The sequence below is a fragment of the Scyliorhinus torazame genome, chromosome 7, assembly GCF_047496885.1.
Source record: "Scyliorhinus torazame isolate Kashiwa2021f chromosome 7, sScyTor2.1, whole genome shotgun sequence".
NCBI classification, from domain to species: Eukaryota; Metazoa; Chordata; class Chondrichthyes; order Carcharhiniformes; family Scyliorhinidae; genus Scyliorhinus; species Scyliorhinus torazame.
In genome coordinates, this window is record NC_092713.1 from 305,576,062 (window position 1) to 305,599,379 (window position 23,318).

Consider the following 23,318-nt stretch of genomic DNA (forward strand, 5'->3'; position numbering starts at 1 on the left):
GGAACCTCAACTTAAATTTCAATTATTATCTGAAATTCCCTCAAAGGACGGAGCAGTGAAACTGCGGGAAGCGAGCCAGTGAGGGAGCTTCACCATCGCAAAAACAATTTCGGGGACAGGATTCGCCAGTACAGGCTACACAGTGTCAATCAAAGTCATACAGCACAGGAGCAGGACACTCCGCCCATTCTGACGCTGCTGACCCTCTGACAGAGATCTAGGGCTGAAATTCATGCCCCCGTGCCAATGAGTGTGAGGCGGTGACGGTGGTGGGAATTGAAGGAAGAGGATTGGGTCTGGGTTCCCGCCTGCCCCGACCGCACAGTGATTTGACAGTGGGGCAGGCAAGGCCTCGGACGGGACACCCGCCCTTGCCAGAAATGCGACCCTTAAATGAGGGGCAGATGTCCCGCCTACAGCCAATTGGCGCCATCCAAAATATTCAGGCTGTACGATCCGGCTCACACTCACCCCTCGTTCACCATTCCGGAAGGGAGAAGGGGCAAGGGTGACAGAGGGAGTGAGGAGAAGTGGGAGAGAGACAAAGGGGGTGGGGGAAGAGAGAAAGAGAATGGGAGAGAGCCGTAATGTAGAGAGATAGAGAGGAGGCAGAAAGAGAGAACAGGGTGGGAGAGAGAGAGAGAGAGAAAGAGAGAAAGGAAGAAATAACAAAGAAAGGGAGAAAGGAAAAGAGAAGGAAAGGAGAGAACGTGGTGTTTGCCAATTCCTGTTTTGTGAAGTCAATGATTCGTCTCGAGGATACACTGTGGATGCCAGGCTGGTACCTTTTCATTTATTCTCAGGATGTGGCCTTTGCTGTTGATGCGCCATCAGTTAATCACAAGACGAGTAGTGAAGAAAACTGAGGCTTTAATAAGCTACACAGAAAGCCTCCTGGCCTCTGATCCTGAACTGAGGCAGGGCCGGAGGTCAGCCACCTTTATACCGAGCCCGAGGGGAAGCGGAGCCATCAGGCAGTGGTTTACCACAATACATGTAGTACAGTAACAGTTTACCACATTCCATATAATATACTAACAGTGGTTTACCACAGCTGTCAAGGCCGCCATTTATTGTCCACCTCTAGATATTGAGAAGTAGCAGTGATTGACCTACTTTACTCTTTGGTAGCAGTTTGGTTTATATAAATGCTCAGGCAGCCTGAGAAGGTAAATTAAACATTTAATTTGTGAACATAAAGTGAAGGCTGCATCGCGGCTCACAGGCCCCAGTCGGGCCTCCCGGAAGTGCCGGTCACAGACTGGGCCGGCCTTTAAAGGGGGAGGCCTCTGCCTCTGGGCAGCACGGTAGCATTGTGGATAGCACAATTGTTTCACAGCTCCAGGGTCCCAGGTTCGATTCCGGCTTGGGTCACTGTCTGTGCGGAGTCTGCACGTTCTCCCCGTGTGTGCGTGGGTTTCCTCCGGGTGCTCCGGTTTCCTCCCACAGTCCAAAGATGTGCAGGTTAGGTGGATTGGTCATGCTAAATTGCCCTTCGTGTCCAAAATTGCCCTTAGTGTTGGGTGGGGTTGCTGGGTTGTGGGGATAGGGTGGAGGTGTTGACCTTGGGTAGGGTGCTCTTTCCACGAGCTGGTGCAGACTCGATGGGCCGAATGGCCTCCTTCTGCACTGTAAATTCTATGATCTAAAGGGGAAGCTCATATTCTACCAGTCCCATGGGGAGATCGATCGAAATGTCCCCGTGGGTCTCGTGAGGGTTATTATAGTGCAATAGGATTTCTTTAAAGGAGAGGTTGTTTGTATAACCCACGTGACCATGAAACCATTTCATTGGGCATTTAGGAGTCAGCCAGGTGGATTTTGGACTGGAGTCACATATGGGCACATACTGGGCAAGGAGAACAGGTTTCCTTCCCGAAATGACATGAGTTAGGTTTTTAATAACATGGTGGAAAAGTCTGATGGCAACCCATAAATGACCAGATCTTGTGGGTGTTGATTATCTACGCTGCTGAGTGTTACTGGGACAGTAATGATGCCCTTTGAACATTCAAATCAGGTTCCAAGAATCCCAATTATCTGGTTATTGTGGGACCCTTCACCATGAGCAATGGAGGAGGAAAAGGTTTGGGCCCAGGGAAGTTTGGAGTTAGTTTTGTCTCTGGTACTGGAGCTATAATATGGGGGGGTGGGGTCCATAAAACAAATTAAGGACCTTCCCAGTTATCTGTGATTGTTACCACTCTGCTCCTCCTCATGGGTGGAGCGGGGGTGGGGGGGTGGGGGTCAGTTCACTGATACCACACTCCCAGGGTGGGGTGAGGGGGTTCATCAGTTAGCACCTGACAGGACAACAATGCAATGGTCACTCCCTGGCCTACCTCATCAGCCAGCACCTCCATTTTTTATCATGCTGATCCTAGGTTTCAAATCCCTCCGTGGCTTTACCCCTCCCTATCTTTGAAATCTCCTTCTGCCCCACAGCCCTGCTCTGCACTCATCTAGTTCTGGCCTCTTGGGCGTCCTCGATTCTAATCACTCCATCGTTGGTTGCCAGCTCCTTCGGCCGCATGGGCCCGATGTTCCGGAATTCTCTCCGCAAACCCCTCTCTCGCCTTTGAGGCATTCCTTACAATCTACTTCCTGGACCTTTACTTTCATTGATTCCTGGGACGTGGCCCTCTCTGGCAAGGCCGCCATTTATTGCCCATCCCTAAGTGCCCTTGAAAAGATGGTGGCGAGTCACCTTCTTGAACAGCTGCAGTCCACGAAGGTGACTCATCCCCACAGTCACCGGCACTTGGGGATGGGCAACGTCCGTGGGCCTGGCCGGTGGCACCAACATCGCAGGAACGAATAAAGAAAAGCTCCACGGCTCTCCTGCCTTGGGATGTTTTACCATGCTCAAGGTGCTATATAAATGCCAGTTGTATTTGTAAAGGCAAAAGCGTCAGTAGCATTACCTCTTCAACCTCTCGTTGTAGGAGTTTCTGGTGACGGTATTTGACTCACTCTGACCTTTGTCAGCATAATGCTGCAGGAAGGTGTGCTTGTTCTTGTACAGGTAATCCACCAGATCGCCATGGCGACAGTATTCGGTGATAATGTAGATCGGGCCTGTCCAAAAACAAAGTCACAGTCTCTCAGCGAGCATCCAGTCTCCATCAGCCCACCCCCATTACACTCCGAGAGCTCAGTGCCGATCGCACAGCCTCCATCACCTACAACTCTCAGACTGCAAACAGGTTTAAGGAAGTTCTCCTGGTGTCTCCAGCCCTGATTGTCTCCTTTTCCAGCTCTAAAGCTCTGACTTAAATATCAATATTACAACAATAATATCTACTCATGAATCAGCAATAGATTAATTGGTGGAAATGTAATTAATTGAGTACACGTGCACTTGTTCTGGGTTTCCATTAAGCAGTTCACTCCTGGTACCATGTTTTGTTATGCTTCCTTTGTAACATAAGTGGCTTCCTTGTGTTGCATTTGTCAAGGAAGGTCGAGATGTATTTACACTATGTACACTTTTATAACTTGAGTTAGACACTACTGCTAATCCTATTGTAGCTACCTAAACTGACTGACCAGCTGCTGTCTTCCACATGGTGGGTGTGATAATGAATCAACCCTGTGCCTCTCCTCACTGACTGTCTCCACTGGCCAAAGGGCTGATCATGTGTGTGGTGTCCTTTATGTATGGGTTGGTGTAATGCCCCCCTGTGGTCGTGTCACCTCCTTGTGTATCGTGAATGTCCATTGGTCGCCTCCTATCTAACTTATCTATTGGTTGAGTGTGTGTGTGTGATGTTTCTGGTGCTCCCTCTAGTGTCTGTCTAGCTTACATGTATTTACAGTGATGCACATCACCACAGTTACAACAAAAGATTTACTGGCTTTCTGATATATTGTGGCTTCTTTTCAAGCTTACTGATAACCTGTATTAGCAGCCTTGGGCCTTTAGTTTGGGCCTTAACTCCTGTTGGGCCTGGGGCCTCAGATCCAAGGTAAGCTGCAGAGGCCCCAGATTCAGGGGAGGCCTTGCAGGGGCTCCAGTTCCTGGGCAGGCCTCTTGGCCCAGAATCAGGCTGACCAGGTAGCCCTGACCCAAGGAAGGCCAAAGAACCCGGATTCAGGTAAGCCCAGGGTCCCTGATGTAGCATAGGGCTGGCTTGGGCCTAGGGGGGCCTGGTTGGCCTTGGGGCCTTCACTTAAGGGTTATGGTCCTATGAAGGTCTTGACCTATTCTCAATAAGCATTATTGTTGGCCTTATAATTTCAGTGGGCCTTAATCGAGGCTTATTTACTTTCCGTGCTTTGAGACTTACTGCCTAAAGATGATTGTTTTGTATCAATGATGAGAATAACACGTGTGAACTCGGTCCTTACCTCCTTTGGTACAGGCTCCCAGTAGATTCACGATATTTAAATGAGGTCCGAGGTGACTCATTATTTTCAGCTCTGACATGAGGGCCTGTTTCTCACTGGTCCTTGCCGTAGCTGTAAATCACAGAGAGGCAATGGATTAGGAATTTGCAGCAATTGAGGGTGGGGGAGACGTGACGAAATGAAGATGTCGAAGTATTTAACCATTTCGCTTCTGGAAGTTACTCTTGAATTTGCTTTCACTGCCCTTCGCAAAGTATTGCAGAACAGACTGCAATTCGGCCCAGCTGGCCCATGACCGCGGTGCTTATGGGCGCGATCTTCTCAAAAGGGAACAAAGTTCCTTGGGAGTGCGTTTAGCCGCGTGTCCCGGAACTCGCCGCGCCGGGAAACACGTGTCCGGTTTCCTCCCACAAGTCCTGAAAGACGTGCTGTTAGGTGAATTGAACATCCTGAATTCTCCTCTGTGTACCCGAACAGGTGCCGGAATACGGCGACTAGGGGCTTTTCACAGTAACTTCATTGCAGTGTTAATGTAAGCCGACTTGTGACAATAATAAAGATTATCATTATTCAACGCTACTCATATTGGATAAGGGGCCTAAGCGGGAAACCCATGGCCGAGTCCGCACATAACCCCGTTTCTTACAACGGGGAGGTCCGCTCGCCTGAACTGCCTGTTGTAGGGCACTACACCAGTAATCTGCACTAACAATCTCTATACCATCCACCATGGACTCCAGACCCCCAGCACCCCAACTTACCAATTTGTGGGTCATCGAGCGACCAGCACCCCACCTCATGTGGACAGGGCACCCCCTGATCCAATCCCCGGCACACCCAAGATGCCACCTGGGCACTTACAGCCTGGCATCCTGGCAGTGCCCCTGTCAGGTTACCCAGGTAGCATTGCCATGGTGCCAAGCTGGCAGTGCCTCGGTGCCCAGGTGGCACCAAGGGTGTCTGGGTACCTACCCTGCCCAGAGCCCATCCACCCAGGGGCCCTTGATCACCTGGGAGACCCCCCCCCACCATGTGCCGATACGCTTGGTTCATGCTTGTGGAAACCAACGCTAAACGGCGCCCGCTCGCGGTCTCTGAAGCGAGGCTACTTTCCTGCCTATTCCCCATAATCCTTGGCCACCCCTGCACCTTGACCTACTCCAGAACAGACCAACTCAAGTGAGACAAACTGCTGACTTGAATATGCAAATCTGGATCCCAACCTCAGTGGGGTCTCATTAGATCTCGCGAGGCGTGACGAGGCCAGAATACCTCGTGAGAGACCTCTCGCGAGCTTTACCGGCCTCGTCATGTTCCGTGTCGGGGGCGCTGAAGCCGATAGATCACGCCCTCTGGAACTCCCTTCCCAAAGGGCAGTGGAAGCAGTATCTTTAGATATTTCTAAGGCAGAGCTTGTTAGGTTCTCGATTAACAAGGGGGGTGAAAGGTTATTGGGGGTCAGCAGGAATGTAGGGTCGAGGCTACGATCAGATCTGCCATGATAGTACAAACTCGTGTGACTCGGCCAATGTTGTCTACCTCATACGCTGCAGGAAAGGATGTCCCGAAACGTGGTGCATTGGCGAGACCATGCAGACGCTGCGACAACGAATTAACGGACATCTCGCAACAATCACCAGGCAGGAATGTTCCCTTCCAGTCGGGGAACACTTCAGCAGTCAAGGGCATTCAGCCTCTGATCTCCGGGTAAGCGTTCTCCAAGGCGGCCTTCAGGACGCGCGACAACGCAGAATCGCCGAGCAGCAGCTTATAGCCAAGTTCCGCACACATGAGTGCGGCCTCAACCAGGACCTGGGATTCATGTCACATTACATTCATCCCCCATCATCTGGCCTGCGAAATCCTACCAACTGTCCTGGCTTGACACAATTCACACCTCTTTAACCTGGGGTTACCCCATCTCTGGATCTGTAACGTTTCAATCACCAATAATGCTCGCATTCCAAGCATTGTCTGGCATCTTTGAATCTGTCTATATATATGTTTCTGGAACATACCTCTTCATTCACCTGAGGAAGGAGCAGTGCTCCGAAAGCTAGTGACATCGAAACAAACCTGTTGGACTTTAACCTGGTGTTGTAAGACTTCTTACTTTGATCTTATTGAATAGCGGAGCAGGCTCGAGGGGCCGAGTGGCCTGCTCCTGCTCCTAATTCGAATTTGAATCTAGTTATAAAAACCGGGAATGGAAATTAGATGCCATTTGAAGTCACCATGAAGCAGTTGGTTTATTAAGAACATAAGAAATGGGAGCAGGAATAGGCCGTTGACAGCTCAAGCCTGTTCCTTCGGTCAATAAAATCATGGCTGAAGTGGATAAACTCCACTTTCCTGCCTGTTTGCCAGAACCCTTGACCACCCCCGTCAACCTCCCAACCCCATCCTTGTCAATCAGAAATCTGTCTTTTGTCTTTTACCGTTAAAAAAACATCACTTTAGGGAGGGAAATCTGCCACCATTACCCGGCCTGGCCTACATGTGACTTCAGATCCACAGCAATGAGGTTGAGTCTTAACTACCCTGTGAAATGGTCGAGCAACCACTGAGTTTACATCAAACGTACAACCAGTGGTTCAAACAGGCGCTGCCTGCTCTGGGTAACTAGGAACAGGGATTAACTATCGACCATACTAGCTGGCAATGCCCATACCCATCCCAATACCGGAGAAGCCGTGACCCCTGACTGCGTAGGAATTTGGAAATGGGAATCCTTTTCCGTTTGGAGCTTCCCATCAATCAGACTCCCATCCCCGTGTGGGTCAGTTAGCGGACTCACTCTTCAACATCTTCACGGCAACTTTCATGGTGGAGTTGGAGTGATTCAGTCCGTGGGCCATTGCTTCAACCACTCTGCCAAAGGCACCGGAACCCAGCGTCCGACCTGCAAAAGACAATGAGCAAGGATCAGTCATGTCCAAAATCCACAATCCCGAGTCAACAATTCCGATGCTTTCCTGACCAGCCTCCCACCTCCCATAAACTCCAATTCGTTCACGTCTCTGCTGCCCTGCCCCCAAGCTCGAGAGAGAAGAGGTTTAGGAGGGAACTCCAGATCTTAGGGTCCCGGCGAGCTGAAGTTCCGACCGCCAATGGTGGAGTGATTAAAGTCAGAACGCTCAAAAGACCAGAATTGGAGAGCCGCAGAGATTTGACAATAAACTAGTCCATTCCAATCCAATATAGAAGGGCTGTATGACTGATAGGGATTACATAGGGGGGCAAGACGTGGAGGGATTTGAACTTAAGGACAAGAACTTAAAAATGGAGATGTTACTATCCTGGGAGCCAAAGCTGGTCAGTGAACAAAGGGCTGATGAGCGTTTGGGACAGTTTGGTCAACATGATATAGGTGGGCAGGGCCTGAGTAGAGGCCCGATGGTACATGGGTTTGCTGAGTGCCGCAGCTACACAGGAGATGGACCAGAAATAACAACACACGATGCTGGAAAAACTCAGCAAGTCTGGCAGCATCTGTGGAGCGAGAAACAGTTAATGGTTCAAGTCTGTCTCACTCTTCTTCAGAGTGAAAGAGAGGTAGTAATGCAGATGTGCTCCAACCAGTGTTTTGTACAGCTACAGCATGCCCCCCCCCCCCCCACCACCACATGTACTCTAAGTTAAATTAATTGTGTGGAATTTATTCAACGCACAGGGGTCTTGCCTGCCAGCTGGAGGGCCTGCCAGGGCTTGCATCGTCTCTGTTCTGTATTAAAAACCCGTGGGCACATCCATGCCAGGATCAAGGATCCTTGGGGTGGGGAGGGGGGCACTAAATTCCGCACACACATTCTGTTCATTTTAAAGTCCGCATTGAGGGTGGGGACTGCCGATATAGACAAACCTCTCTCTTTCTAACTGATCTGGATGTAACTGCACAGGCAGAGACCAAATCTGGATTCAGCCAAGCGTGCCAGCGTGCAACATCTGCACGTGGCAACAAAGCCACGAGGACCATCTGGACGCAGTCGCACAAGTTCCAGATACCTCTGGGTCAGGACACACACAGCACTGGTGACATCTGGACGTAGCCGCCTACATAACGATCAACATCTGGATGTAGCTGCATAAACTGGGGGGCACATCTGGATGTGGATGTTCGCAGGCAGTGAGAGGGGAAGGTGGGGCAGTGTAACACACAGTCTCATCTATCTTCACTCCACGTGTGTCTCTGCACTTTAGAAGAAGGAAGACAAGAGAGAGATGGATGGCACCCAGTAGCTCTGTGACACTACTGCCTCCCTCCAGCTCTCCACTGCAGCGGTGTTGCCATTCTGCTGGCGTGACATTCATCCCTGAATGATCCACAGTTTGCTCCTGCTGAATATTGTGAAGACTGATGCCATTGGCTTTGAATTTTGCCGCAATCTCTGCCCACTAGCCTGACCCACACTGACCTCTACCTTCCCAATGCTGCCTGTCTCTGCTCCTCCCTCAACCCACTGGCACTCAAACGCTCATCCGTGTTTTTATTGCTCCTCGTCCCGACTATGCAGTCCCAGCCAGTCTCCAATTTTCACCCGCCATGAACTTTCGCTCCTCCAAACTCATAGCCTAATCTACACCACATTCTAGTCACTTACCACCCTCTGTCCAGGCTGACCTACCCTGTCTCCCATTAATCCAGTATGTTCAATTTCAAATTTGTATCCTGGAGTTTAAATTCCTCCATTCCCTAACCCCTCCCTATCTCTGTAACCTCCTCCAGATCTACAACCCTCTGATATTGCTGTGTTTCTCCAATTTGGTGCGTTCACCAATTTTAAATGCCCCTCCCCCCCCATTCCGCCAATGTTTGCAGCACCACCAGCTCTGGACTCCAAGCTCTGGAATTCCCTCTCTAAATCCACATAGATATCCAGCACACAACCAGACCATTCGGCCCAGCCAGTCCGTGCTGGCGTTTATGTTCTGCTTGAGTCTCCTCTCACCTTTTCTGATCCAAATCCACCATCTCTTCCCTTCTCCCTCATATGTTTGTCTAGTTTCCCCTCAACTGCATCTACCACTCCCTGTGGCAACAAGTCCCATATTTCCATCATTCTCTGGGTAAAGATGTTCCACAGAATCCCCGCAGTGCAGAAGGAGGCCATTTGGCCCATTGAGTCTGGGCCGACCTGCCGCAATGGCACCCTGCCTAGGCCCACACCCCCACCTATCCCCTGCAACCCCACCTAACCTGCACATCTTTGGACTGTGGGAGGAAACCGGAGCACCCGGAGGAAACCCACGCGCACACGGGGAGAAATTGCAAACTCCACATGGTCAACAAGTCTGGATTCGAACCCGGGTCCCTGCTGCTGTGAAAGGTATTTCATGGTCTGTGGGCATCGCTGGCAAGGCCAGCATTTTTTGCACAACCCTAACTGCTACAACTGATTGGTTTGCTATGGCCAGTTCAGAGGGCAGTTAAGAATCAGCCACATTGCTGTGGATCTGGAATTACAAGCAGCTCAGATTGGTAAGGATGGGATACTTCCCTCCCTCAAGGGCACTAACCAAACGAAACCAGTTTTAACAACAATCACTGGTAGTTTCATGGTCACCATTATGGAGACTCATTTTTCAATTACAGAATTATTATTATTTATTAATTGAATTCAAATTCCACCGGCTGCCATGATGGGATTTGAACCCATGACCCCAGAGCTATACCCATAAGACCATAAGAAATAGGAGCAGGAGTAGACCTCTCCACCCTTCGAGCCTGTTCTGCCATTCAATAAGTTCGTGGCTGATCCAACATTCCTCACGTCGACTTTCCTGCCCGTTCCCCGTAACCCTTGATTCCCTTACTGATCAAGAATCTATCTCGGCCTCAAATATACACAAGGATTCTGCCCCCACAGCTCTCTGTGACAAGGAGTTCCAAAGACTCACCACCTTCACAAGAAATTCCTCTTCATCTCAGTCTTAAATTGGTACCCCTTTATTCTCAGACTCTGCCCTCTGGTCCTAGACTCTCCCACGAGGGAAACTTCCTCTCAGCTTTTACCCTCTGATATACCTTCAATTCACCGCGAGGCAGAGAGAGCCGAGTGAACATAAGGCTTTATTAATCGTGAACTTGCCTAGCCAGAGTCAGGTGGGCAGATGAGTGCCCCCCCTGCAGGTGGCCGGTCTATATATGGCCCCGGTGAGGGCGGAGCCAGAGGCGGAGCCCACCGGGGTTACAGTACAGTACCAGGAAGCAGTTTGTATCACCACTTCCAGGTCATAGGTTACATTAGGTGAATACAATATCATGCATTAGGTGAATACATTCACCACACCCTGTCAAACCCCTGGGTGTCTGGACTACCGTCCCAGATTCCCTATTGGATTCCCTGGTGATTACTTTATATTGATGGCCTCTAATTCTGCGCTACCCCCCAAGGGGAAATGTTCTCTCTGCATCCACTCCATCAATACCTCTTCACCTCTCTTTCCTCCTTCAGGCTCCTCTTTAAACCAAGTCTGCCTATCATCTATGCTCAAAGTTCAATTTTGCTTCTTACGCCACGGGACATTTTGCTACCTTAAAGGCGCTGTATAAATAATTTCTTTTCCGGGTGGATCACATTGGTTGCATACCCAGAGACAGCTGGTTCCTGGGGAACTCCCAGCTTGCATCGTACGGAAGCTGCATTGGGTCAACGTAAATGTATTCGTGTCCATCCGAGCTGATGGACTCAATGACTTTCCAGCGGATTTCATAGCGAGGCTTCTGCACAAAACAGATAGATGCACAGAGGTTAAAAGGGGCAAAATAGATCGAGGGACAACAGCAAGAGGCCATACAGCTGCCCGGGCCCGCTCCTACATTCAGTTACCTCAGGGCTAATCTGCAACTCAACTCCGTTTACCCACCTTTACACTATAACCCTCTATACCCTTACTAAACAAACATATATCAGTCTCCGCTTTGAAATTTTCAACTAGCCCCCCCAGCGCCAACAGCTTTTTGAGGATTGGGTGGCGCTCCAAATTTCCACTACCAAAGTCCCTTGAATGACCTAATTTAAAGATTTTTTGCCTCCTTCTTTCTGGACTCTCTCCACCAAAGGAAATTGTTTCTCAAATCCTTTAATCATCTTAAACACTTCAACTAGATCACACCTTAACCTTCTGTGCTCAAACCTAGTCCACGCAACCCATCATCATAATCTAAACATTTTAAATCTCAAGTACAGGCCCTTCAGCCCACAATGTTGCACCAAAACAAAAGCCATCTAACCTACACTATGCCATTAACATCCATATGCCCTCGTACGAACGGGATATGGCGTTCCAACGCGCCACAGCAAAAAAAGCGTACAGTGAGAAATCATACCAGTGGGAGGTGCTGTATTGGTGCAATGAGCAATGCCAGTGGGAGGCGCTGTACTGACGCAGTGAGCAGTAATACCAGTGGGAGGTGCTGTATTGGCGCTGTGATCAATAATATCGGTGGGAGGTGCTGTATTGGCGCAGTGAGCAATGCCAGTGGGAGGCACTGTACTGGCACAGTGAGCAATAATACCATTGGGAGGTGCTGTATTGGTGCAGTGAGCAATAATACCAGTGGGAGGTGCTGAACTGGCGCTGTGAGCCATCATGCCAGTGGGAGGTGCTGTACTGGCGCAGGGGCAATAATACCAGTGGGAGGTGCTGTCTTAGGACAGTGAGCAATACCAGTGGGAGGCACTGTACTGGTGCAGTGAGCAATAATACCAGTAAGCGGTGCTGTATTGGTGTAATGAGCAATAATACCACTGGGAGGTGCTGTATTGGTGCAGTGAGCAATAATACCAGTGGGAGGTGCTGAACTGGCGCTGTGAGCCATCATGCCAGTGGGAGGTGCTGTACTGGCGCAGGTGGCAATAATACCAGTGGGAGGCGCTGTATTGGTGCAGTGAGCAATACCAGTGGGAGGTGCTGTATTGGCGCAGTGAGCAATACCAGTGGGAGGCACTGTACTGGCACAGTGAGCAATAATACCAGTGGGACGTACTGTACTGGCACAGTGAGCAATAATACCAGTGGGACGTACTGTACTGGCACAGTGAGCAATAATTCCATTGGGACGTACTGTACTGGCACAGTGAGCAATAATACCAGTGGGACGTACTGTACTGGCACAGTGAGCAATAATACCATTGGGATGTACTGTACTGGCGCAGTGAGCAATAATACCAGTGGGAGGCATTGTACTGGCGCAGTGAGCAATAATACCAGTGGGAGGTTCTGTACTGGCGCAGTGAGCAATAACACCAGTGGGAGGCACTGTACTGGCCCAGTGAGCAATAATACCATTGGGACGTACTGTACTGGCACAGTGAGCAATAATACCATTGGGACGTACTGTACTGGCGCAGTGAGCAATAATACCAGTGGGAGGTGCTGTATTGGCGCAGTGAGCAATACCAGTGGGAGGCACTGTACTGGCACAGTGAGCAATAATACCAGTGGGACGTACTGTACTGGCACAGTGAGCAATAATACCATTGGGACGTACTGTACTGGCACAGTGAGCAATAATACCATTGGGACGTACTAGAACATAGAACATAGAACAATACAGCGCAGTACAGGCCCTTCGGCCCGCGATGTTGCACCGAAACAAAAGCCATCTAACCTACACTATGCCATTATCATCCATATGTTTATCCAATAAACTTTTAAATGCCCTCAATGTTGGCGAGTTCACTACTGTAGCAGGTAGGGCATTCCACGGCCTCACTACTCTTTGCGTCAAGAACCTACCTCTGACCTCTGTCCTATATCTATTACCCCTCAGTTTAAAGTTATGTCCCCTCGTGCCAGCCATTTCCATCCGCGGGAGAAGGCTCTCACTGTCCACCCTATCCAACCCCCTGATCATTTTGTATGCCTCTATTAAGTCTCCTCTTAACCTTCTTCTCTCCAACGAAAACAACCTCAAGTCCATCAGCCTTTCCTCATAAGATTTTCCCTCCATACCAGGCAACATCCTGGTAAATCTCCTCTGCACCCGCTCCAAAGCCTCCACGTCCTTCCTATAATGCGGTGACCAGAACTGTACGCAATACTCCAAATGCGGCCGTACCAGAGTTCTGTACAGCTGCAACATGACCTCCCGACTCCGGAACTCAATCCCTCTATCAATAAAGGCCAACACTCCATAGGCCTTCTTCACAACCCTATCAACCTGGGTGGCAACTTTCAGGGATCTATGTACATGGACACCTAGATCCCTCTGCACATCCACACTTCCAAGAACTTTACCATTAGCCAAATATTCCGCATTCCTGTTATTCCTTCCAAAGTGAATCACCTCACACTTCTCTACATTAAACTCCATTTGCCACCTCTCAGCCCAGCTCTGCAGCTTATCTATATCCCTCTGTAACCTGCTACATCCTTCCACACTATCGACAACACCACCGACTTTAGTATCGTCTGCAAATTTACTCACCCACCCTTCTGCGCCTTCCTCTAGGTCATTGATAAAAATGACAAACAGCAACGGCCCCAGAACAGATCCTTGTGGTACTCCACTTGCGACTGTACTCCATTCTGAACATTTCCCATCAACCACCACCCTCTGTCTTCTTTCAGCTAGCCAATTTCTGATCCACATCTCTAAATCACCCTCAATCCCCAGCCTCCGTATTTTCTGCAATAGCCTACCGTGGGGAACCTTATCAAACGCTTTGCTGAAATCCATATACACCACATCAACTGCTCTACCCTCATCTACCTGTTCAGTCACCTTCTCAAAGAACTCAATAAGGTTTGTGAGGCATGACCTACCCTTCACAAAGCCATGCTGACTATCCCTGATCATATTATTCCTATCTAGATGATTATAAATCTTGTCTCTTATAATCCCCTCCAAGACTTTACCCACTACAGACGTGAGGCTCACCGGTCTATAGTTGCCGGGGTTGTCTCTGCTCCCCATTTTGAACAAAGGGACCACATTTGCTATCCTCCAGTCCTCTGGCACTATTCCTGTAGTGTAAGGTTTTCGGGCAATTCGGCCCTTTTGGAGAAACTCAGAGACTGTAAACCGACTTTCCAGCCAAGGGAACAGAACCAGTTTTCCCAGCAGGCTTGGCCCGCTGAGCTGAGTAGGGACATAAATACATAAATATTTCCACAAACACCCCCCTAGGAGCTACAAGGAAGAAGGAGCCAGACAACAAGATAACATCAAAACACAGACAAAGGGGCACGGGAATACACAGGAGGCTTGCATGCAAGCAGGACAATGGGATGGTCATAGCCCCATGCAAATGTAAATGACCTGGCCTCCACCAGAGCAGAATCCAATCAACACCCCATCAACATAGCAGCTATCTCCGGAGCAGATGGAAGTCTTTGAAAATCTTCAAGGGAGCTCAACCTCGTTATCTCGAAAGGCAGACTGGAGGCGGACCTAGGGGAGGTACTCCCATCTCGACAGGTCTGACCGGCTCAAAGGGGGCAGGACCAGCGGGAACTTTAAACCTTACCTTTTTCAATGCAAAAGGGGCTGGCCGACCACAGGAAAAGCCAGGTAAAACAATATAAAAGGGGCTGTGTTTTCGATTGGGGGTCTCTTCGTTCGTGGCTCGACCTCTGCACCCCTGACTTGACCTCTGCAGCCTGTGACCGTAAGTACTCCGCAGCAGCTTACGAAACTCCCTTGACTTTAATAGTGGTTGAGGCTTTGGGGAAGGGAACTTGTTTTTGTGCCTTGTGATATTGCTAAAAGCTGTGTAAGCATAAGAATTTTCGTGGTGTCCGCTATATTACTTTTGAATAGACATAGTGTATATTAGAGCATAAGATTGTATTGTGTTTCTTCTGTTGATGATTTTGACCTGGGTTTTACAATAAACCTTGATTTGATGACAATTGGAGTCGTTTAAATTCTTCAATCTTTCACCAGCGACCTCTGACCAAGTCATTGTTAAAATACTCCTCACCTTAATTCCGGGTTCAGGAATCGAGGGTCATCTTGAGCGATTCACTCAGGACAGACTGCTGGTTAGGGAATAAACAGCAGTGTCCTATTCTCTCTCTTGGGAAAGCTACTCTAGTGGAGTAGGAACCGGGTGGCTGTTGCACCACCGGCAAGAGAGAGAATCACCTGGGTATTGGTAGGGGTCTGGAGATCTGTGTGATATAAGTCTCAGGCTGTCGGTTAGGAATAAACGGCAGGCTTGAATCAGTGCTCTCTTCAGTGGAAGTGTCCCAGTGCGACATCCCCTGGCCTCTGAAGTTTCAGTGCCAGCTGGAGAGAGACACACACAGATATTCAAACCCCAGATATCGGCCCAGTAGTGGAGTAGCGGAGATGGCACCCTCTACAATGGCGACCGCGGCAGGACCCCGGTGGTTTGGAGTATGTGAGGGGGTGAGGGAACGAAGCAAAATGGAGGAGAGAATATCCTCGTATTTGTGGCGAAAGGTCAACCTCACCAAACCTTGGGTTTCAGAATTAATCAATGCGGAGCAACCGGTAATGGCAGCTGCTGCATGGACAGAAAGCAAGGCGATCAAAAGGCACTTGGAGAAGGCAGTTTGGCTGGTTTGCCTGTCTCAGCAGGTAGTCAACGCAGAGCATAGGGTCGAAGAGTTAGAGCAGGAGTTGAGAGAAGTGAGGGCCAGCGCAGGGGACAGCGCTAGCGCAGCGGAACGACTGCGGGAAGAAGTGGCAGAAATGAAACAGGAAAGCGAGTCTAACCGGTGTGAGAAGGACTATCTCCACTGCCAGATAGTGGAGGGTAAAGAAAAGGAACGGAGGCTCCAGGAACTCTATGCTCGGAGTACAGAGCAGTGTAGGAAGCTGGAGGGGAAGTTCCGGGACATCCAGGCAGCATACCGAGTGGCTCGCGAGGAAATAGGGGACTGTGCCCATGGGCCGTGCCAGGCACGAATAACGGAGTTGGAGGAGGCCTTGTCCAGGTTCAGGGGATAGATACACCTGGTAGGTCCAGGGGGGTTCCCTAGGGGCAAGGTGCTCCTTGCAGCGGATGATTCCCCAAAGGCCAAGGGGAATAGACCGCCTCCTGAGGCACCGGGATTGTGTCCGGGCCGGCAGGGGGGGATCGGACTGCACGTTCAGGGGCAAGTCCAAGGGGGGTCGGCAGGGTACCCCCAGCTGGCGGCGTGTCCACCTGGTTTCGTATGTGGGTCCCCATGGGATGGGGACAGACCGCTGCCTGGGATGCCGGTGATGGGGCCGGGTCAGCAGGTAGGGTTTGGACCGCCCGGTCAGGGGCAGGTCCAAGGGGGGTCAGTGGTGTATCCCCAGATAGCGGCGTCTCCTATATGGGTAGTTAGCCCGGGGACAGGGGGGCTACCCAACGAGGCAGGAGAGCTGGACAGTGGGGAGGAGGAGCAGGAACCCCAGGTAGGGCAGATGTGCCCTGTCAGGCAAAGAAGGTATGGTCCCCCGGCGGGGATGGCAAACAGGGGACCGGTTGAGGGCGACATTATCGTTCCTCATGGGGCATCCGCGCTCAGGGGGATGGTGGCCCACGTTCCCAGACTAACTCCAAAGGGGGATCCGTCGCTGCATTTTATGGAGGTGGAACAGGCTGCCAACATCAATGACTGCGACGAAGGGGAGCAAATAAAGATGCTCCTGATAACCCTAGATGCCCAGCTATGCAGGACAGTGACCTCTGGGAATGGGGGAAGACCTGACACCTGGGCGGCAGCACAGACTGCTGTTCTGGAGGCAATGGGCTTGAATCTGGGGAGCCCTTTCATGAGGGTGGGGGAAACCAAGCAGCAACCAGGGGAATCTCCCACCATGTTCGCAGACAGACTGTGGACTGTCTATATGGAGGCATGCGGGGTTCAAGCGGATAGACGGAATTTAGGGGAAAGAACCGCCCACTGGCTGAAGACCCTAGTTGCCAACTGTCTCCCTAACGTTAGGGCAAAAGCCGAACACTGGTTCGACCCGCAGAGTCCGGACCTTAATGAGGAAGAGGTCCTTAGGAAACTTACCCTCGCATATCGTAATGGGGAGAGGGGTGAGGACAAGCCCCTTAAGGGTAGGGTGCATGAAATCGCGCCAGCAGCCCCTAAGAGAGAGTGGAAGCATGAGGGCACCCGGACCTCCGACGAGAAACCGGTATGCTACGGGTGTGGGAAGGCCGGGCATTTCAAGAGGGAATGTAAAAACCCTAGCAAGCAGGAGAGGGCTCCCGCAGTAGAGAGTCAGACCCCGGCGGCAGGAGCAGCTGCCCCGGAAACCTTCGAGGTAAAGAAACTTTTAGCCTTTTTGCAGAGCCTAGCAGCTGGGTCGGGACAGGTGGCAATGGCAACGGGCCAGGGCCTGCCCGCACCCACACCACAAGAACCCGTATGACTACCCAGGGAGCAGCCTCAGGAAAAAGGGAGCGCAGGGGTAGTTCTAGCCCCAGACCCTGGTCCGGTCCAGGTGCAGGGTCCCATTCTGGAGGCTGCCTCAGCGGCTATGTGCAGTTTAAATCCCTTAAGGTGGGACCCATGCGAACGCCACATCAGTCAATTTAAATTGTTCCACCCCATAAGGACAAAAAAGAGCAAGGTGGGGGGAAGACGGGGGGTGGTAGTGGAGAAACCCCCCGTAGAATTAACGACGGTGGGGGAGGTCCCTGACTCCACGGTCACACAACCGGTGACAAGGTGCTGTCCCGAAGGGGCAGTCCCAAAGAGACCGACAGTGCTGCAAGCACCCAGCCCAGGGACAGTAACGATTCCCAAGCCCTTACCTGTGGGTCAGGTGGCCTGCCTTAGTATAGAGGCTAAGGAGGCGGAGGAAGTGGAGGTATCACCTTGGGTTTGGGAACCAGTCAGGGGACGAAGGAGCAATCGGGTCTCCAAGCCCCCTCTAAGATGGTCCCCATCACACCTCCCAATAACCCGGTCCCGCAGTAAGGGGACCCGAGTAGAAGGGAGCGATGAGGGATCACCGAACCCTGTTGGGAAAGGAGAGGCAAGGGGCAGCCCGAACCCCCGGGAGGGGACGGTCTGGCCCGAGCCGTTGGACCAAACAGGTGGACTGCCCCAGTTTAGCGGGGCACAGTTTTAATTTGGCCACCCGGAGACGGGTGGCATTGTATATATCATATTCCTTTTTCTTTCCCCCTGCTAGTTCTAATTAGTGTGTAGTTGTGTGTAAAGTATTTAGGATCGTGGGAACACAGAAGCGCCTGGTGCAAGGGTAAAATGATGAAGCACCAGGCACTAGGACCCTGGGGAGCCGGGCTGTGGACACAGAACCACAGACAGGCTGCGGCAACTTCAAAGCGGGAGCTGCTGCTGCCACTGGATAGAACCCATGCACTTTAAGGTAGGTAGGGCTGTAGAGGCAAGAATGTGTTTTGTTTTTTACAGATGGGGCACCCGACGATGTGGAGTTTGATGATCTTGGCGATGGTGGGACCGGGAGAACTCCGCAGAGGCGAGACAGAAGAGTCCTTCGACTGACCGGGTTAGGGTGACTGAGGGCAGGCGGGTGTGTTTAACCTGTGAGGGGGACGTTCCTTTGGGGAGATGGTGGTGGCCCAGGAAGCTGAGGCTGGACATGAGGGATCGGTCCTCGGACTGGGAACGGACTGGACAACACCTACCGGACCATCACGGGGTCACCGGGTAGGATCACCGTTTGCGGGGATAAGGGGTGGGCTTCTGACCAGGGCATTTATTTGTGTTCATGGGGATCTACCAAGGCGTGCCAACAAGGGGCATTAATCACTTTTGTAAGGTGGTGGCAGAACCCAGGGAACGGGATAAATTGACCACAGTGGGGAGGGATGTGTAACGCCCAGGGAAGGGATGACTGTAGAAGCTACCGAACTGCTGGTTCAGGTAAAGCGACCCCTGCCCACAGCCCAACCGATCGACCCTCACAACTGTCCGATCACCACCAGGGGGGGGGCCTGAGAATGGTTTAGTGTTTGCCCCACAAAGGAAATGTTGTACAGGGGGTACATTGTGCTGTCGCCTCAGTTGGACTAAACCTCTCAGCTGCAGGTATCGACGATGGAGAGTAAATGAAGAGCCCTCATCGGGAAGAAGCGAAGTGCAGCCAAGAAAGGAGGATCCTTGGTGAAATAAACAGATGCAATTGTAAATAGTTGTATGGATTCGCGGGTTACAGGGACCCTTACGTTTGGGGTTCCGGTGAAATGTGTACTTGATTGTGATATATGTACAGGGACCCTTACGTTTGGGGTTCCGGTGAAATGTGTATATGTTACTGTCTGCTTGAATTAAGTATGGTCTTGTCTTTCCCTTTCATTAAAATCAGGGGTAGCCTAGATTAAGGGAACTGTCTTGGGACTTGTAGTTTCGCATGTTGCTGAGGGGGGGACCTACGGTCCACACAAAGGCAAACAATTGCCCTTCACCTGTGTCGATACGGTCCAAGCAGGTAGGGACGTATCGAAGGGGCATCTGTAAGGTTTTCGGGCAATTCGGCCCTTTTGGAGAAACTCAGAGACTGTAAACCGACTTTCCAGCCAAGGGAACAGAACCAGTTTTCCCAGCAGGCTTGGCCCGCTGAGCTGAGTAGGGACATAAATACATAAATATTTCCACAAACACCCCCCTAGGAGCTACAAGGAAGAAGGAGCCAGACAACAAGATAACATCAAAACACAGACAAAGGGGCACGGGAATACACAGGAGGCTTGCATGCAAGCAGGACAATGGGATGGTCATAGCCCCATGCAAATGTAAATGACCTGGCCTCCACCAGAGCAGAATCCAATCAACACCCCATCAACATAGCAGCTATCTCCGGAGCAGATGGAAGTCTTTGAAAATCTTCAAGGGAGCTCAACCTCGTTATCTCGAAAGGCAGACTGGAGGCGGACCTAGGGGAGGTACTCCCATCTCGACAGGTCTGACCGGCTCAAAGGGGGCAGGACCAGCGGGAACTTTAAACCTTACCTTTTTCAATGCAAAAGGGGCTGGCCGACCACAGGAAAAGCCAGGTAAAACAATATAAAAGGGGCTGTGTTTTCGATTGGGGGTCTCTTCGTTCGTGGCTCGACCTCTGCACCCCTGACTTGACATCTGCAGCCTGTGACCGTAAGTACTCCGCAGCAGCTTACGAAACTCCCTTGACTTTAATAGTGGTTGAGGCTTTGGGGAAGGGAACTTGTTTTTGTGCCTTGTGATATTGCTAAAAGCTGTGTAAGCATAAGAATTTTCGTGGTGTCCGCTATATTACTTTTGAATAGACATAGTGTATATTAGAGCATAAGATTGTATTGTGTTTCTTCTGTTGATGATTTTGACCTGGGTTTTACAATAAACCTTGATTTGATGACAATTGGAGTCGTTTAAATTCTTCAATCTTTCACCAGCGACCTCTGACCAAGTCATTGTTAAAATACTCCTCACCTTAATTCCGGGTTCAGGAATCGAGGGTCATCTTGAGCGATTCACTCAGGACAGACTGCTGGTTAGGGAATAAACAGCAGTGTCCTATTCTCTCTCTTGGGAAAGCTACTCTAGTGGAGTAGGAACCGGGTGGCTGTTGCACCACCGGCAAGAGAGAGAATCACCTGGGTATTGGTAGGGGTCTGGAGATCTGTGTGATATAAGTCTCAGGCTGTCGGTTAGGAATAAACGGCAGGCTTGAATCAGTGCTCTCTTCAGTGGAAGTGTCCCAGTGCGACATCCCCTGGCCTCTGAAGTTTCAGTGCCAGCTGGAGAGAGACACACACAGATATTCAAACCCCAGATATCGGCCCAGTAGTGGAGTAGCGGAGATGGCACCCTCTACAGTAGCCAATGATGACATAAAAATCAAAGCCAAAGGTCCAGCAATCTCTTCCCTGGCCCCCCAGAGAATCCTAGGATAAATCCCATCAGGTCCCGGGGACTTATCTATTTTCAGCCTGTCCAGAATTGCCAACACCTCTTCCCTACGTACCTCAATGCCATCTATTCTATTAGCCTGGGGCTCAGCATTCTCCTCCACAACATTATCTTTTTCCTGAGTGAATACTGACGAAAAATATTCATTTAGTATCTCGCCTATCTCTTCAGACTCCACACACAATTTCCCATCCCTGTCCTTGACTGGTCCTACTCTTTCCCTAGTCATTCGCTTATTCCTGACATACCTATAGAAAGCTTTTGGGTTTTCCTTGATCCTTCCTGCCAAATACTTCTCATGTCCCCTCCTTGCTCGTCTTAGCTCTCTCTTTAGATCCTTCCTCGCTACCTTGTAACTATCCATCGCCCCAACTGAAACTTCACACCTCATCTTCACATAGGCCTCCTTCTTCCTCTTAACAAGAGATTCCACTTCCTTGGTAAACCACGGTTCCCTCGCTCGACGCCTTCCTCCCTGCCTGACCGGTACATACTTATCAAGAACACGCAGTAGCTGATCCTTGAACAAGCCCCACTTATCCAGTGTGCCCAACACTTGCACCCTACTTCTCCACCTTATCCCCCCCCAAGTCATGTCTAATGGCATCATAATTGCCCTTCCCCCAGCTATAACTCTTGCCCTGCGGTGTATACTTATCCCTTTCCATCATTAACGTAAACGTCACCGAATTGTGGTCACTGTCCCCAAAGTGCTCCCCTACCTCCAAATCCAACACCTGGCCTGGTTCATTACCCAAAACCAAATCCAATGTGGCCTCGCCTCTTGTTGGCCTGTCAACATATTGTTTCAGGAAACCCTCCTGCACACACTGTACAAAAAACGACCCATCTATTGTACTCGAACTATATCTTTTCCAGTCAATATTTGGAAAGTTAAAGTCTCCCATAATAACTACCCTGTTACTTTCGCTCTCATCCAGAATCATCTTCGCCATCCTTTCCTCTACATCCCTAGAACTATTAGGAGGCCTATAAAAAACTCCCAACAGGGTGACCTCTCCTTTCCTGTTTCTAACTTCAGCCCATACTACCTCGGAAGAAGAGTCCCCATCTAGCATCCTCTCCGCCACCGTAATACTGCTCTTGACTAGCAGCGCCACACCTCTCCCTCTTTTGCCTCCTTCTCTGAGCTTACTAAAACACCTAAACCCCGGAACCTGCAACATCCATTCCTGTCCCTGCTCTATCCATGTCTCCGAAATGGCCACATCATCGAAGTCCCAGGTACCAACCCATGCTGCCAGTTCCCCAACCTTGTTTTGCATACTCCTGGCATTGAAGTAGACACACTTCAAACCACCTACCTGAACACTGGCCCCCTCCTGCGACGTCAAATCTGTGCTCCTGACCTCTATACTCTCATTCTCCCTTACCCTAAAACTACAATCCAGGTTCCCATGCCCCTGCTGCATTAGTTTAAACCCCCCCAAAGAGCACTAACAAATCTCCCCCCCAGGATATTTGTGCCCCTCAGGTTCAGATGTAGACCATCCTGTCTGTAGAGGTCCCACCTTCCCCAGAAAGAGCCCCAGTTATCCAGAAATCTGAATCCCTCCCGCCTGCACCATCCCTGTAGCCACGTGTTTAAATGCTCTCTCTCCCTATTCCTCATCTCAATTTCACGTGGCACGGGCAACAACCCAGAGATAACAACTCTGTTTGTTCTAGTTCTGAGCTTCCATCCTAGCTCCCTGAAAGCCTGCCTGACATCCTTGTCCCCTTTCCTACCTATGTCGTTAGTGCCAATGTGGACCACGACTTGGGGCTGCTCCCCCTCCCCCCTAAGGACCCGGAAAACACGATCCGAGACATCACGTACCCTTGCACCTGGGAGGCAACATACCAAACGTGAGTCTCTCACGCTCCCACAAAATCTCCTATCTGTGCCCCTGACTATAGAGTCCCCAATTACTAATGCTCTGCTCTTCTCCCCCCTTCCCTTCTGAGCAACAGGGACAGACTCCGTGCCAGAGGCCCGTACCCCATGGCTTACCCCTGGTAAGTCGTCCCCCCCACAAGTATCCAAAGCGGTATACTTGTTTCTCAGGGAAACGACCGCAGGGGATCCCTGCACTGACTGCTTTTTCCCAGTCCCTCTTACAGTTACCCAC

The 23,318-nt window shown here is 50.6% G+C and overlaps 1 protein-coding gene across 3 annotated transcripts in view; it reads right to left on the reverse strand.

Annotated features, from left to right (window-relative positions):
• LOC140427151 (platelet-derived growth factor receptor beta-like) overlaps nt 1-23,318 on the reverse strand; it is a 162,469-nt gene that overhangs the window by 26,425 nt on the left and 112,726 nt on the right. For all 3 annotated transcript variants that reach the window (XM_072512700.1, XM_072512701.1, XM_072512702.1), the window contains 4 exons: nt 10,942-11,074; nt 7,148-7,252; nt 4,351-4,461; nt 2,925-3,078 (listed from right to left, as the gene is read on the reverse strand). In XM_072512700.1, the coding sequence (XP_072368801.1) occupies nt 2,925-3,078; nt 4,351-4,461; nt 7,148-7,252; nt 10,942-11,074 (503 nt within the window). The remainder of the gene's footprint in view (nt 1-2,924; nt 3,079-4,350; nt 4,462-7,147; nt 7,253-10,941; nt 11,075-23,318) is intronic.